At 35.2% G+C, this 16,533-nt stretch overlaps 1 protein-coding gene across 2 annotated transcripts in view; it reads right to left on the reverse strand.

Annotated features, from left to right (window-relative positions):
* Nucleotides 1–313: 313 nt before the first annotated feature.
* The window catches only part of NLGN4X (neuroligin 4 X-linked), a 147,492-nt gene continuing 131,272 nt past the window's right edge, over nt 314–16,533 (reverse strand). For both annotated transcript variants that reach the window (XM_071747584.1, XM_071747574.1), the window contains 3 exons: nt 16,077–16,262; nt 13,395–14,184; nt 314–5,805 (listed from right to left, as the gene is read on the reverse strand). In XM_071747584.1, the coding sequence (XP_071603685.1) occupies nt 4,956–5,805; nt 13,395–14,184; nt 16,077–16,262 (1,826 nt within the window). In that variant the 3' untranslated portion in view covers nt 314–4,955. The remainder of the gene's footprint in view (nt 5,806–13,394; nt 14,185–16,076; nt 16,263–16,533) is intronic.

Genomic DNA, 16,533 nt, shown 5'->3' on the forward strand with positions numbered 1-16,533 from the left:
GAAAATAAAAAGATGTCACCTATTTAATATCTCATTTATGTAAGTCAATATTCCAGAAATTACCAGAACTGGATGAAAATGTTCACTATTCTTTGTGGAAAAGGGGTGGAAAATAAACTTGGCAAAATGTAGGATTTGCAACATTTTGTGTAGATTGCATCCCTGAGTGACCATAGAAAAATCTGGGTAAGGTAGTCTGGGAGGTAAGAAAAACTGAGAAGGCATAGCTTCTTCAAAACATAACTTTTAGAAGACACAGTGAAGATATTGGTGGCCGCAGTGGAACACCAAACAAAATGGTTTCAATCAAAACTTTATCCCAAAGTGAAATGTTATTTATTATGCTACAGCTCAAACAAGATGTTTAGACATTTCCAAACCCCTCCCTTATTTTTCATTTGCATTAATAAAAGGTTAATATCTTGTTTTTCAGTCTAGTTTGAGGTGCTGAAAAGCATGTTAACATATTATGATATTAAATACCTAATATCATAATTTTTAGTGGGATGAAAATCCCAGGTTTACCAGCTGCTAATGGCCTCTGGAGAGATTCAGGCTGATGAGGTTTGTGATGTCAAACAGCTGTAGATGAAAATACGAGAAACAGTTGACAAGAATTAAATAATACAAATGTAAAACTACAAATCTGAGACAAGCAAATAATTGTCACGGTATTATTTCATATGAATTTTATGTGATATTAAATACCATTAAATTTTCATACTCTTAGCAAAAGTCAAATAGGAACATACTCATCTGCAGATTTATATTTCAGACGGTAAAGAAATAAAACAACACAATATTTAGTTAGCATGAACAAAGTTCTGAAGCTTCTCTTTTCTTTTTAATGTGAAATTGATAATTGAAAAGGAGGTGATTTATTGAGTTCACCCAGCAATGTAAGGTGAATAGTTCACAAAAATGACACAATTGTAAACCCTTTTGTTGTGTATGAATTATTTCAGAGCAAGCTGTGGAATTTCAGTGTACCTGTAATTAAACATATTTGCAGAACAATTCTAAATCTGCAGTTTATTTGCCAAAGCTTTATATACAAATTCAATATCCAAAATTCAAGCTGCTTGATAGGTCAGTAGGCACATAATATGTTTCTATCTCAGAAGCTTGATTCTTTATATCAAAAATCTAATATGAATCATTCAGAATTTGCTTTTTGCAAATACTCTTCAATAATATGCTCAAAATTAATCAAACATTATTGTTAGTACCTCTATTCAGCAGAATAGTTACAGAAAGCAAACAATACCCAGCCCCAATTACTAAAATGTCTATGTACCTTTCAAGTGAAAGGAAACCTGGTTGATAAATGGAATTTAACAGCATAAAAGAACAAACTATATTTATTTACTCAGCTTTTGAAGGAAGAATGATATTAACATATCTGCAATATAAGTAAATCCTTTAAACATATGAGCAACTTATATTGCTACTCCTACATATTTTTTCCTTAAAAAACTCATTCTTTGTCTAACTTTTAAATATAAAATGAAATTTTATTTACTTGTGGAGGCTGGATGTATTAGATTTATCTGAATTATTTTGATCCCTAAGTTGGAAGATGCATTTTTCAGCTGCTAAGCTATACACTAATATGGGAAGCTGCTCACCTAGACTTTTTCCAGTGCTGCAGAAAATACTAACAGAACAATTAAACCATTGATTCAATGAGAGTTTCAGTGCATACAGGTAATAAATACATATAAATGTCCTCATTGTCTGAGTTTCTTTCCTTTTACTGGCAGGCTTATAGAACTGCAAAAGCCATGAAAAGTCATTGCTAACTTAAAAGTGCAACCTCTGTTACTTTAATATTTTCGTACTGTGTATCAAGGCATTGTTTACATTAGATAATGAAATGGAAATGGGGCAGAAAGCACACCTCTGAAAGACTTTCTACACAAAAGGATGAACACGTAGTTCTTTGCACAAAGCATTAGAAAATACTGTGATATTTTATTATTAAAAATGCTGCTGAAAAGTTTATACATATGTGTCCAGCCATATATATCTTCTATCATTACTTTAAGGCAAAAAAAACCAAAAAATTGCAAAACAATAACAGAAGAAACCATTAAACCCTGCGTGCCTCTTACGGTCAAGAATGTAAGCCTGGGAAAGTACTTTTGTTTTTCTTTTACAGTTTGCAAAGTATATTTCCATATCATGATTATAGAATTCTATGAAGACCCTATAAATCTTTTCCCTCTATAAATCATACATCAATCCAGATGTATTAAATTAATAATCAACTTGATTGTAATTACTTTTAAAAGCTAAGTCATTCACTTACAGGAGCTTTTTTTTTTACCCAAATGTCACAAGCCTGACACAGTACTGTACATATTGCTAGCAGAAGACAATTGGAAGTACTAAACAAATACTGTAATTCACATTACAAACATACCCAACTGATTATGATGCCAAGCATCATTACCTTTTTTCTTATTTTTTTTTCTTTTTTCTTTTTTTTTCTTCTTTTTTTTCTTTTTTTTAACCTTTTATTAAAGAGTTATGAACTGCTGCATTTCAGCTGAGGCATTATATTGTTGGTGAAATGGCCTGGTATAGAGTCAGCATTAATCAACATCATGTGATGGATCAGTGAAAAAAAAAAAGTTGTTCATTTGCTACTAGTTGTACTTTGGGGGTTGTTGCTTCATCATATTTCAACCTGAGCATCCAGGTCAGGTTTATAACACAATTATTACAGATAAAGGTTTATATCAGCCACATGTTGCATTTTTATCATGTCATTAGCTTACTTTTAATGTCTTTCCTTCAGAATCAGTTTTACTTCCTGCTACAACAAGAAATTTTGCAGATTAATAGACCTCACTGAATCACCTTGTCTTTGATTTTATTTGTAGGGGTGACTATTCCGAAACATTTTATTAGAAAACAAAAAAGCATAGAAAATAAGAGGTACAAGGCATCTTGTGTTAGATAATTATGGGACAAAATGATACTGATCCGGCTTAGCTGGAATTAATAATAGAAAATACATTTGGGATATTAATGTTCAAGTGCAGACCAATTTGTTCAAATATCTTTGGTTCCTATCTCTCGATGATGGAGTAACTTTCAAAGACAAAATAAAAGCAGTCTTCATCTGCGAGAACTTCTTTCTGGCTTTCCCCATTCAAATCAGTTGTTTGAATCTAACTGCTGCCAAGTTCCTTTGTTTGATAGCTCTGCTTGGCCCCTGGTTTCCTTGTGAAGGAAGGGAAGAAGGAAATAATCAGCTAAGGATTTTGCCCTTCCTGAGTGTGCTGCTCTCTGGTATTTTCTTTTTTATGCAAATGTAGAACAGCTGACAACATCTCTGTTCCTCTCTCCATAATGTTCACCGACTATGGGATTGCTGTGTAGTAATTTAGCAAAAAAAAATATATTTACTGACAGGTACACTACCAAGCACGAAACAGAAAATTGGGCAGGGAAGTTCTTCATACACTGATAATTTCCGAATATTTGAAAATATCCTGACAACCAACCCCCAATTTACCCACTTTCAAATTGGGCTTTTACTTCATTTAGCAAAGCTAAGAAGGTTCTTTCTCAATTGAGATTGCACTGCAACTGCTGGTGAATATAGAGCTAGTTTTCCTCAGGAAAGGCTGACCAAAACACAGGCTTTTTTTTGCTTTTGTCAGGGCGCAAAACTCTTCCTAATGTTAACACAATAACCAAGAACTACAAACTAGACTCTGAATATATATTATTGGATGTATCTTGACTCAGTTTAACAAGAATAAAATTGCAATTATTTTCTTTTGTGGTTTTTTTTTTCTCCATTTTCCAATCCATTGCTGTGTTGCAATTTAACAAAGGCTAATAGAAAAATTAAATTATAGAAAAAAGAAAAAGTTTGAGAAAAGAACAACAATCTCCTATGAATACTTTAACATGCACTAGTGTAACCTGTAAGAGAAAATTTGCAGGTTACACGAACAACTGTATCCTCTGCATGACACCATGGCCTCATATAAATGAAACATGTTAGAAAAAACTCATTTTTTGTTTACCACTAGTAATTAAGAAGAAATTCCTCCTTTGGGCTTGGAGGAAACAGAGGTGATATGACTAATGTATATACACATAGGTCACAACAGAATGCACAGTCTTCCTAAAAGCTCTTTTCAAACTGAAAACATCAATAAAAGCTTCTTCATTTTTCTTTTGTCTCTTTTTTAAACTCACAGCTATGTACATTTTTACAAAGTATCTTTAAATATAGTTCAGGCTGGCAAGTCATCTCTTTGCACAGAACTATATGTACTTTACTGCATAGTCAGTCCTCCTCTTTTTTTTCATTTTTGTTTTTAATAATAAAATTCTATCTCCCCCATCTGGATTACAGCTTCATATGCTGGGTAAAAGCCCATGGTGATGTCTTTGTTTTAACAAGGGCCATTCATGGTATGGCACATAGAGAATTTTTTTAATTATTATTTTTATTTAAAAAAAAAAAAAAACAAACCAAAAAAAAAAACCAAAAAAATCCAAAACCCAAATCAAAACACCTGTACAGTCACTGGCTCTGTGTTCCAGAAGACTCTGCTTTGCTTGCTACACTCAAAACACCGTTTCAAGTGACTTCTTCTGGCCCCAACTTTCAATCAAAGTGGTTGAGATCTTAAAGCAGTTATCGTAACAGCAATGTACACTTTTCACATTTCACAGGGTTTGTAGTTGATCTTTAACATCAGAGAGTTTCTGTGGGAAGGATCAGTAAGAAAATGAGACCGTCCTTCTCTTTTGCGTGATTTTACTTTAGATTTTGACAAGGTGTTCACTCGATGGTACTGTAATTTTTCCTCTTCTTTTTTCTGTGGTTTTTTTTTGTTTGTTTGTTTGTTTGTTTGTTTTTCCTTTTCTTTATTTTTTTTCCTTTCTTCCAAGTGGCTTCTGAGGGTAGAGGGGGAAGGACTGAGCTATACCCTAGTGGTCGAATGTCCATGGGGCAAATTTGTACTGTTTTGTCCTCCACTGAAGGTGTTGAAAGTATGCAAAGGCTGCATTCCTGTTAATGTATTTGGGATCATGGTTATGGTGTTGGGTGTCATTAGCGGGATGTCGTCTGGGGACCTTCTCAAAGTAAGGGTGTAGTCAGGAGGGCAGGTGAGTCTCAGTGTGTCATGGGCCTGCAGGGATTCACACTCATGATCATGTTCCAGCTGTTTCATCTGCAGTGACATAATCTCTTCATTTTGTATGTGTGCGATGTCATTGGTTGTGTTCCTCTGGGGGCTGGGGCGCCTGTGGGTCTCGTGACGCCGCTTGTCCTTCTTGTAGTACAGTGCAGCAAAAGCTAAAATATTGAGGAACAGCAAGGATGCCCCCACAGCAATAGTAACGCTCAGCTCTGTGGAGTAATCGCGCTTATTCTCTATCAGAACCGTCGTGTCCTCCGGAGCTGTTTTGTGGGTGTCTTTTGAATGTTTGGGGTTGTTGGCGGGTGTCATGGCAGGGCGTTTGGTGGCTGGCCACAATTTACCAGGTGAACGTCGGGTCACGTAAGGAAATGATGTCATGTCAGGAGGGGGGACTTTAGTTGTTGTGGAAACATATTGAAATATCTCGTTCAGGTTGTGAAGGTGCGGTACGAGTTCCAACCAGAAAGCAACTTTTGTTGCTCGGTAGTGATCACGGACTCGGGGCTTCAGGCCAATATGCAGATAAAGCTGGTCTTTAGGATTGTATTTGGACCAGGCCACCTCTTCAAAACGGTTTGGTTTTGTGTGGATGAACTTTGTGTCCTGTGGGACCGGCTGGTTTGGATCTCTAAAAAAATAAAAAAACAGGAAATATTATAGTCATTTTAAAAAGACAAAAACCAAAACCAAACTACCAAAAAAAACCAAAACCAAACCACAAACCCAAAAAACCCAACACAACCCCCCCCCCCAAAAAAAAACCAGAAAATCAAACCAAAAAAACTAATATTAAAAGAGAAACAAAATGAAACCCCTCCATTCTTCAGTTAGTGGTTAATACAATAATGAACATAACCTAAATACAGAAATTAAAAACCCCTTCCTAATTTAACAGCGGGTATTAATAAATAAACAAAAGAAACATTACTTACTGTACAGTGTGTCTCAGATTATTTAATAACTTTTTACATGAAAACAGAGGAGGGATTGCATTTCAGCTGCCAAAACCTCATTTGAAGTTCTGTGATTCAACATCATAGTCCAAAGCTGTCTTAGAGAGGTACTAACTACTTTTCCCCATAGTAGAGGTGTAGATTCAGCTCTTCTCAAGGTTTTACATCAAATTTCTCATTTTAGATACCATTACTTCCACTTCTCTAAGTAGTAAATAAAAGCATCTATTCCCTGTGGCCATAAGAATTTATACCAGTGGTGAATATTAAATAAAAAAATTCAAAGCATGAAGTAGCAGGACTAATACATGTAACTGGGAAATATTTCTCTTTGTATTCCTTTACTGAGCTATTAGTTCATTTTTATTCAAGTATCTACTTAAGGGAAATGTTTTTTAAGTGTTCGTGTGTTGTAAATCTTTCTATCATTGGCGTTAACTCAGTTACTACTCAAAGTTCCATGTGATCATTGCTACTAAATAATTCCTTTTACTGGTGGTAGGGCAGTGAGCCTTAATTCTGTCCCAGTTTGTAGGCATGAGAAATATATTAGCTTGAATCAGAGAGTTTTACAGTAGTTTAGTAATAGTAGGGATAAGAGTAATACAATACTCAGGACTTCAAAATTGGTAACCATAATATTTAACTGAATCATGCTTTTCCCATCTTTTCTTTTTTTTTTTTTTCATCTTATAGGTTCAGAATAAAGACAAACCAATGGCAAAAATATGGTTAATATCTATGTATCCACATAATTGCAGTAAAATTGACATAAATATAACTTTCTCTTGGCATATAAAAATACAGGAATTTAAAAATGGTGCTACTGAGTTTAATATTCTGTTGTGCATGAGTTTGAATCTTCTTTTTCAGAAAAAAGAATTTTCTGGGACTTTTTGATATATTATTCTCAGAGTACATGATTCATTTTCTGTGAATTACTCTGAGAACTTTACATTCCCTTTTCCATTCCCCTATGCATTAGTTTATTTTCTGTGAAAGTGATTCTAATATTTTCTTTTTCTTCCAATATACTATTATGTATGTTACGGGAATACCAAAACCCACTGCTACAGATTTTAAAGCATCTACATTTTTTTTCTCCTTTCCCATTTTTAAAAGCTCATGAACTTCATTGCTTAGTTTAGCATTCCATCGCTGTTCATATGGAGCTTTTTCTTTGTTTTTAAACCAGACAGGTAATTTAACTGTAATAATCTTATCATTCCCATACTTAGCTGTTTGCCTGGAAGAATTTATTTTTGCCTTTTTTGAGTGAAAAGAAGAATATTTTTTCTGTATGATTTTGGTACTTTGGTTTAATTATTTTTGTGATTTTAGCTGTTTGGGATTTTTGTGTGTGTGTGTGTTGTTTGGTTTATTTTTAATATTGTACTATATAAAATCTTTCCAATCTCAATCAGATATAAACTAGCGGTTCCAGAACTGTGGATATTTCATCCATCCATTTATTTTCCATTTTATGTAACAATAGTTAGCCAGACTGTGTTAATTCTGACCAAGAATGAATTGCTTAGTAGCTGTTTATACTAGTTGAAACTAGAGCAGTAATAGCCACTTCAAAGCAGTACAGCAACTACTTTGAGGGCTACTTTGAGGGCTTGTAAGGTGTATTCAAGAAGGACAAGAAAAAAAAAAAAAAAAAAAAGTAATTAGTTTGCTCTTAAAGAACAGAGTTCTTTAAGTTCTTTAAGTAAAGAACTATCTGGCAAATCCAGAGAAGGTATTGGCCCAGTTCAATATTACTACTACAGTACTTCAGGGTTTAACACATAAATTTGAAAGCAAAATACAAATCAGCAAGATTATCAAAATACAAAGCATTTTTCTTGTCAGAAACTCAAAATCCTGCAGGAATTACAGCACAAAATCTGTCTTGTGTCTTCCCTCTTGCTGTTCTGACTCACAGCACAAAAGACTAGGATAGATCATTCAGGAGATACATAAATTAAGGAACCTTATGTACACTGAGTTGTACTGGAGAGGAAGAAGCTGAGCACTCAATAATGAACCAAGCTGGACATACACTTTTTTTTTTTTTTTTTTTTTTGCATTGATTTTTTGCATTTTTTTGCATGATTCCTTTAGCTACTAAACATTCTTTAAATTAGATTTCCCATTCCCTACAAAACAAGTTAATACCAGCCTCTCTTCTTCCTTTACCTCTCTTCTGTTCTTTACTTCCAGCTCTCCTTTTTAACTGTATCTATTAGGAATAGCCAATTATTCTATTGCTTCTTCTAGTCACAAGAAAGAAAATTATACTACATGATGCTAGTCTTGTAATTGAGGAGTTATTTATACAGAGTGGGCATGAAGCTGTCCACTGAAACAAGGAACAGAAAAAAAAAAAGCAATTATGCAGCCCTAGAGAAAATTTTTTTGTGTGTGGGTATCAGAACTCTACCAGTGGCATCAATTCCAGGGCTGATCACTTAACAACTGGATAAATGGTCCAAATTTCTCTGAGTTTAGAGGATGAGTGTCTAAATGATTTTTCCTCACAAAAAAATGGAATAACTAGTCCAGTCCTAAAAATAGTATATATTAATGCATGGATCTTATTTTTACAGATGAACAATAGTTTACCAAATACATTTAGTGGGTATAAATAAGACAATTTTTACCTTCCTCCTGTGTGCACTGGAGACAATAATTTGTTACAACTTATGACATCTTAGGTCTTTTTCTTGTGTAGCTAGTTGGTCAGTTTATCTTATTATGAATGCTTTTTTTAGTATTGTAGGATAGGCATAAAATAAAAATATACATACGATAATTTCTCGTATTGCACCAGCTGTTTAACAGAATTTTTTATCTGTTAGTTTAATGTCAAATTTGCTTTTCCTTTTTTTTCCTTCTCACATTACCCTGTGTTTTGGGACATCATGAGACTCAATTGTTTAAAGGCTGCTAAGAAAACTTCCTTTAAAAAACCTGCTGCAATCATGGTCTTAAAAGATATCATATTAATAATATATTTTCAATTATCTATTTCTTCTACTAATGGTTCTTATGAGGACTACACAACAACTTGTTTCCCAATCCAGCTATTTGGCAGAAAGGTTTTTTTTTTGTCTTCATCCTACTGACAGATTGAAATTGATGGCTATTCTTGTTCATTTTAATCTCTAATTATTCATTTTCACCATTTTAGAATTCTATTTAAACAGTTTCTCCATCAAAAAATGCCTCTGCCATGAATTGCCTGAACCCCTCTCTCACATGATAGAAGATATACCATGGTCTTTAGTGTCCTACCTAAGTATTTTTTTTTAATGTGCAGAATAATTTGATTTCACCTGTCATTTGTCTCCCCATGGAGGTTGGGATTTCAGACTGCATGGACTTCGATGAGTTTAACATGTTGTTTATTGTAATCTAATTCACACCTCAGCAGCTACAAATGTACATTCAAAGTATTGATTTGCTCTAAGGTGACATAAAGTAAATGTGTCTGCAATGGATGCCAACTGAAGAGCAACATCCATTCCTGTTCACAAGGTGAATAAGTAGCTAATTGTGAAGGCAATTGTCAGAGGAAAGTGAGAATTTCATAGCTGGTGGGTGATAATGGCAGAAAAATGATGGTGAATCTAATGATGGAGAATCTTTTCTCTAATCCTGAATTTCATAACATGCATCACAATATCACTCATTTTTAAAGTAATTCTGCAACAGCATTAACAATCACTCAGGACAATTAACAGTTATGTTATTGCACTTAAAGTGTTTTATTCTTTTGTGTCATCCTCTAACTTCATTGGAGAGCAAAATATCTTAACAGTTACATCCTGGGTCTATCTCCAACGCACTGACAGGCCCCTTTATTTATTTTCGGCAGTCCCCTCTTATCCATATGGGGAAAGAAGAAAAAACTATCTGGCATTTCTTTATGCTTCCACTGATTTTTCATGTTGTCACAATATTAATAATGGTACAGCCATTCATGCCTGAAGCACTGTATGTGACCCTTTCTTCACTTATCATTGGGTCCCACTGTTGGCTTGCTCCCAGTCAGCTATTATAACCTCTACAGGAAGTGAACTGGAAGAATACTGTTTTGTTTGACTAACAGAGATTGTCCATTGGAGATAATTATTTACCCAGACAAAAACATCAAAAAGAAATGCAACGGCCTCATAAAGGAGTTCACAAAAAGCTGATTTGAAAATACGTTTTAATTGTAAGCTTCTGTCTTCCATTAAAAAGCCAAACTGAGGGTTTTGCTTCAGAATCAACGGTAGTAAAATAATTCAGGAGTATTTACCTGAACTAGAAAGAAAACAGGGATCCATTCTTTAGTCCTTTATCTTTCCCATCACCAGCTTAAGTAGAGCTGGATGAATGGAGCAAAAGAAGAGTATTGTAACTCCTCAGAAGGCAGTAATCTTTAGAAACTGAGTAGATGCCTCTAATGAAAGCATGGCTTCCTATCTACTCTGTGAAACTTCAAATCCTTCTTCACAAGAATGTAGCTGGCAGAGTATCTGCACACATGGCACACATCCCAATATGTCATTCACTCTCCCCCTGCTTATGTTTCTGTGAAGGAGGTAACAGGGCCCTAACTACCAGGATGTTTGAACATCCAAAATTACCATTACAGTTAGAATAGAATTACTGGCAGCAGGCTGAAGCTTTAAGTGCGCCTCTTAATGAAAGTCTCACACATAATTTTGCTCATCCTGACAATCAAAAGCTGTGTTTCCATGTAATTTTTGTGTCCTAAATGTAGCTTCTCACACCTCCTCTATAAAATATTGCTTTCCGATTTCTAAGGAATGTTAGAAACATAGTTTCAAAAGGGCCAAAATTACTGTTAATGACAAAAAAGAAAGTCTAAGAAGTCATTGCAAGGTAGAAAACGGAGGATTAGCAAAATGCAGCTTTGAGGTATTTATTTCAGGCATGATCCATTTGCCATTAAACACTTTAATTGTCATCTCCTATTTGCTAGCTACAGTAACTGACTTCAAAGTAAAACACAATAAAAGCACTGGCCTTGTGTGGTGTTGTTGACACCCAGTGATTTTACAGGATTGACCTGCTCTTGAAACTCAGCCTTGGCAGAAGGGCCATTAAGCAATGTGAGCATTTTAGCAGCGGATGGCACACCAGTTAAAAGCCCAGCACAGTCCATCAGAACGATGCACCACCTGAGTTTTAATTATATAATAAGTACCTGGATGCAACAGCTGGGGAAAAGTCATCAAGACTGGAAAATTCTCAGAGACATTAAAATTAAATGAATCAATTTGCAGTGTTAATGCTAAGGGCTCGCCTACAGTGAAATGTAGAATTAAAATAAAAAATCTTTCCATTAAAAGATTTTTCAAATGCGTTGCCATGGGTACAAACACAAAAGCAAGACAACTTCTGTCAGAATAAGGATGGGAAAAAATCAATTTAAAAAAGGTGGAAAAACACCTCAAAACAAAACTCTCAGCAAAGCAGTCTCAACCCATATCAATCTTCTTGATTATTGGAGAACCTGAGTGGGCACATGGATTCCAGATTCATTTTAAAATTCCCATCTTTCAGACTGTCTACAAAGGAGCAAGATTGTAATAGAAGATATACCCCATTCCTGTCTCATCAGCAATGGTGAAGTTTCAGAAATGATTAATGGATCTCCCAAAGTACCTACTGTGTCTTTAGGTGTAGTATGACAAAAAGTTCATATCCAGAGAGCGGGGTGATGTCATGTATAGCCTGATGAAATTAGCTTTCAAGTAGCAGCAGCTGGAAAGTGCTTCCAGTTACAAGAGAAATGATGGCAGCTGGGAATGTGAGAAGCAACCATCAGCTTCCCAGAATTTCTTAAAGATGACTTTTTATTCTACAGGGAATAGTTATAAAGTAATTCTAAATAGTGAGACTGTGGAGATCGTGGATCTCCATAACTCCAATGATGTATATTTGAGAGTCTGAAGTCCTCCATGTATATGTTCCACTTCACCTACAAAAACAAAGGCAGACTGATGGCATTACCATCTTTCTGAGTGTGCAATACGCCAGCATGTGGCATTCCCTGTCCATAAACCAAGCTTTAATCCTGAAGTTTTTCCAGCCCAGTACTGATGACTTCTTGCTGTGAAAAACATCTAACTATTCCAGTTTGTTTACTATTGTTGCAGTGCTGTGGGATTTCTGCATGCATTCTGTCTGAAATGCAGTGAAACAAAAGCTTTATTTTTGCCTTGTAAACTGGTTTGAAGCGTTTGATTTTTACTCAATTAATGCTCGAGGTTTTTGTTAAGACCGCAAAATCTCTTTCCCTTGAACATCATTTGGATTCATTAAAGGCTGCATGAGCTGCTGAAGCCTCTGTTTCACACTAGGCATCTCTCGGTTTTTCTTATATAGCTGCACACCATTCACTGCAGTGCAGTAAAGCTGAGCCCAATCCTGCTATTAAACATTCATTGAAAAGATTTACAACCTCTTTGTGCCACAAGTATCTTTGTTTTAATTCAGTACCAAGACTCAAGGTTAACAAAAAAGCCCTTGCTGCTCAAGTAAAACACTGCAACACTCTTTAAAAGAATGGTATAGGAAGGAAACAGAAATTATTTATAGTACTTTCAGATTAAGCTGCTTTGAGGTTTCTTTCCTTGATGTTTCCAACTCAATTGCAGCAAAACATTGATGTCTTTTTTTTTTTTTTTTTTTTTTTTTTTTTGTAAGCAGAATTAATTTAAATTTCTACTCTTGTCAAAGCAAAAATTTATTGCAGTCTCTTCTTCATTCAAGTCAAGTACTTATTATTGCCATTATAGCCCTCAGAGGGAAAGATCTTTCCAGTGTCTGCCTTTCTTTTCCAATTCCTCCCTGAGTCTCCATCCCTGTGAAGGTCACTAAAAAAAAGAACTTCCTTTCTTTTGTGACAGATAAACGCTATCTGCCTGACAGTTCCTTCTTCAAGTAGCAGACATGTTGCCTCTGATTTTTCAGTATCAGTGAGCCGCCTTTCTGAGACATGTTTTGTCTTAGTAATTGTCCTATTTTTTGGATCAAAAATACAGTGCATTATTATTCTCACTGAGCTACTGAAAGAAAACAGTTTGAGGGAATACACTAATTAAAAATCTATTAAATATGAATAATCCCCAGTTAACTTCTGTTTTACAGAAATAATGCTATATGACTGCAAGATCAGGGTTTGAAGCCATTGCATTGTAATACTGACTATTTTAGAAGTATGCTATCAATAAAAAGGAATGCTGAGGGTCAAACTTACCCGGTTTTGGCAAAGTTAGTCCAGTATGTCATAACAACTGCACTGAGCATGACATCATTCTTGGAAAAGTTGCAATTGAACAGTTCTGTGGGGCCAATCATAGGAATCCCAAACACATAAGGGACTTCATCACCATGAGCTGAATCGGCCCAGTTGGGTTTCATTTCACTTTGGCAATGGTGATAAAATGCATAGAAATATGTTGGAGATCCATACTGGGCATGCAGATCAGCAGTAGCAACAGCTGGAGCAACCCACTGGTGGTCTGTAAAAAGAGCAACCAGAGTCTTCCGTCTTGTTTCAGGGTTTTCTTTGTCTGCCCAGTCAGTGTACATGAATTTAATGGTCTCTCGCAGTGTATCTTTCCCTTCTGGATAACCATAGAGATTGTCCACAAAATTTGAGACAGAAAAGTCAAAATCATTGGGGGAAACACCATCTTCATTGTCTACAATGCCATCCACAAATTTTAAGCCTTCCCCTTGATTCACACCCAGCATTATATCATAGTTAAGGAATTCCCCTTGCTCCATGAGAATCTGAGGGTCGTCTGGAATCACGTCTCCATCTATCACAGGCCCAAAGGCAATGTGGTAAGTGGCTGGAGTGATGGTCTGTTGAATGAGTTCTTTGTAATTCTTATTCCGTAGACATTCAACCAAATCAGTAGTATCCAGCATGTCACAGCCCACTTTGTCTGCCAATATCCGAGTGTACTTGGCAGGCTGGTAGTTTACTGCCCAGCTGGAAAGGGCTGTTCCACTCTGTATGATTGCCTTTTGGAACAAACCTGCAGGTGCAAATTTTTAAATGCAAATCGAATTATATATAGTTTGATAGACAGATAGATAGATAGCTAGATAAACTTAAAGCAGCTTTAACTAAATAAACTAAATAAACCAAATAAAGCTTTGGTTTTATAATAAATAAATATATAATAAGCATATACCTAAACTTCAATTTCCATATAGTCTACACAATGCACCCTTTTGTAGTGCCTCTAATAGGCTGCTAATTAAAACCTCTCTTGTTCTTGCTGGTGCACACATTAAACAGGAAGGTTTCAGGTTACTGTTTCAAGAATGATACTCATGCTTGTACTGCAGTTTTCTTGCACCTTTAATGGGAGCCCCCTGGCTTTAGCGCAGTGGTAGTCATGTAACAATTTCTTTAGAGGAGTGGCAGGTACAAGCAATCATATCCTCTTTCCTATGTAAATGACACTCATAAATGCACTCCTCAGTAGTTTAAAGGTCAGATGAAAATTACACTCTCATTTCCTTCACAGAAGCTGTAATTTAAAAAATTCTGCTCTGCTAAAATCAATTTAATAGGCCTGAGTTTTCTACTATGTTATATTTTTTTTCTTTACTATCTTACTTCTTATTTACTGTTCTAATTTGGTGCATATGTGTTAGCACTGCCTATATGTTGAATTGAAACATATTTACATTTTTTGGAAGAGAGTAAAACAAGATTCAATAGTTCTTTCTAGTTGTTTCATATGCTCTAATATAAAAAGAGATGATGGACCCATCTGAAGAGCTTCTTTGTGTCACCAGAGCACTGAAAAGCAACTCGAGCTACCTCGTTAAACTGCCCCATCTGTTTTTTCCTGGTTTTTTTAGATCACTAAAATGGCCTATGCCCGGGCCTCTTCAGCAAAGACACCAACAGCTACGAAAACATTACTAGACCTTGCAGCATTTCTGGGAAAAAAATGTCTTTGGTCAATATACCTTTGTGATGATTACTGATATTACAAAATGCCAATAATGTGGCTAGTTACATTTTTCATTGATCCATCTGCTTGGTTCTGTCAGGGCTTACTCAACAGTGATTCACTGTACCCTATTTGTATCAATAGACTAAATTTTCATACATAATTCTATGTATTTCCAAATAGAGTTTGTTTACCAGCAGTCCAGATACAATTGCTTGCTAGGGCTTAGCCTTCTGACATAAGATTTCTGTCTCATAGGAGTAACATGGATCTATAAATACGATCAATATTTTGATCCTCTCTTTTTAATACATTTTTTGTAGATTTGATCTTGTCACCAGGATTATTTATGGTTCACTACTGATGCTATATCTTTGCCGTGCTTTGTTTTTTGTTTTTTGTTTTTTCTCTCTAGAGGGGTGAGGTGTTGATAGTAGAAATCCCACAGCTCAAACACTTGCCAAATCTTAGATACTCTGTGTGGGATCACACTGTATTTTGTGAGGAGTTAAATTCATTTTTAATAAGGTTAAGTAATGCTATTATTAGAAAAGTATCTAAATAGATGTTGGAAGTGCAGGCAAGAGTGTATAAAAATTAAAAAAGGTCACTGCCCTTTTCCTTTTTAATTAGGGTGAGTTCTTTCACAGTAGAGGTAGTGGAGACTGTTGATAAAGCTACAAAAAGTAAATTGTACGTGGCATTTCTTGCATGAAAATTCTGCTATAACAGCATTTAATTTTTCATATGGAAATCTTTATGCTGACTCTTATAAATCCAAAATAATAGCTAGTAGGTATGTTACAAAAATTACAGATTTAATGTCATTCTAATTCAACCTACCCAATAAGGCCATTTTTTTGGTTAAAATTTTGGGTTTTGGTTTTTTGTTTGTTTGGTTTTCTTTTGTTTTGTTTTGTTTTGTTTTATAAATGTGCTCTGCTCAGAAGATTTGTTACCTTCTGAATAGTGAGAAAGTGTCAGGAGACTGACACAGGAAGCTCCTGCCCCAGATCCAAAAATAGTAACTCTTTTTGGGTCTCCTCCAAAAGATCCAATATTTTCTTCAATCCAACGTAAAGCTTGGATTTGGTCAAGCAATCCATAATTGCCTTTTGCAGCTTGGTCCCCGGTACTTAAAAAACCTGTAAGGCAAAAAAAAAAGATAATTTTAGTTCACCAGACACAGAGTTAGCTACAGGCTATCCACATATTCACAACACATCTTCCCATCTTTTCATCTTTGGGCTTTTTTTTTTCTTTTATTAAAGGTCATGGTCCTAGTTAAATGTCTCCAGTGCAGGCAGTAGACCTCTTTCTGTATGCTGTTCAGTTTTGCTTTGTTCTTCCTCACTGCAGAGGTCACATTTGTAAAAAAACATTATTGTTTTTTTGAAATAATACTATATCAATGCA

Source organism: Heliangelus exortis, chromosome 1, assembly GCF_036169615.1.
Source record: "Heliangelus exortis chromosome 1, bHelExo1.hap1, whole genome shotgun sequence".
In the NCBI taxonomy this organism is placed as follows: domain Eukaryota; kingdom Metazoa; phylum Chordata; class Aves; order Apodiformes; family Trochilidae; genus Heliangelus; species Heliangelus exortis.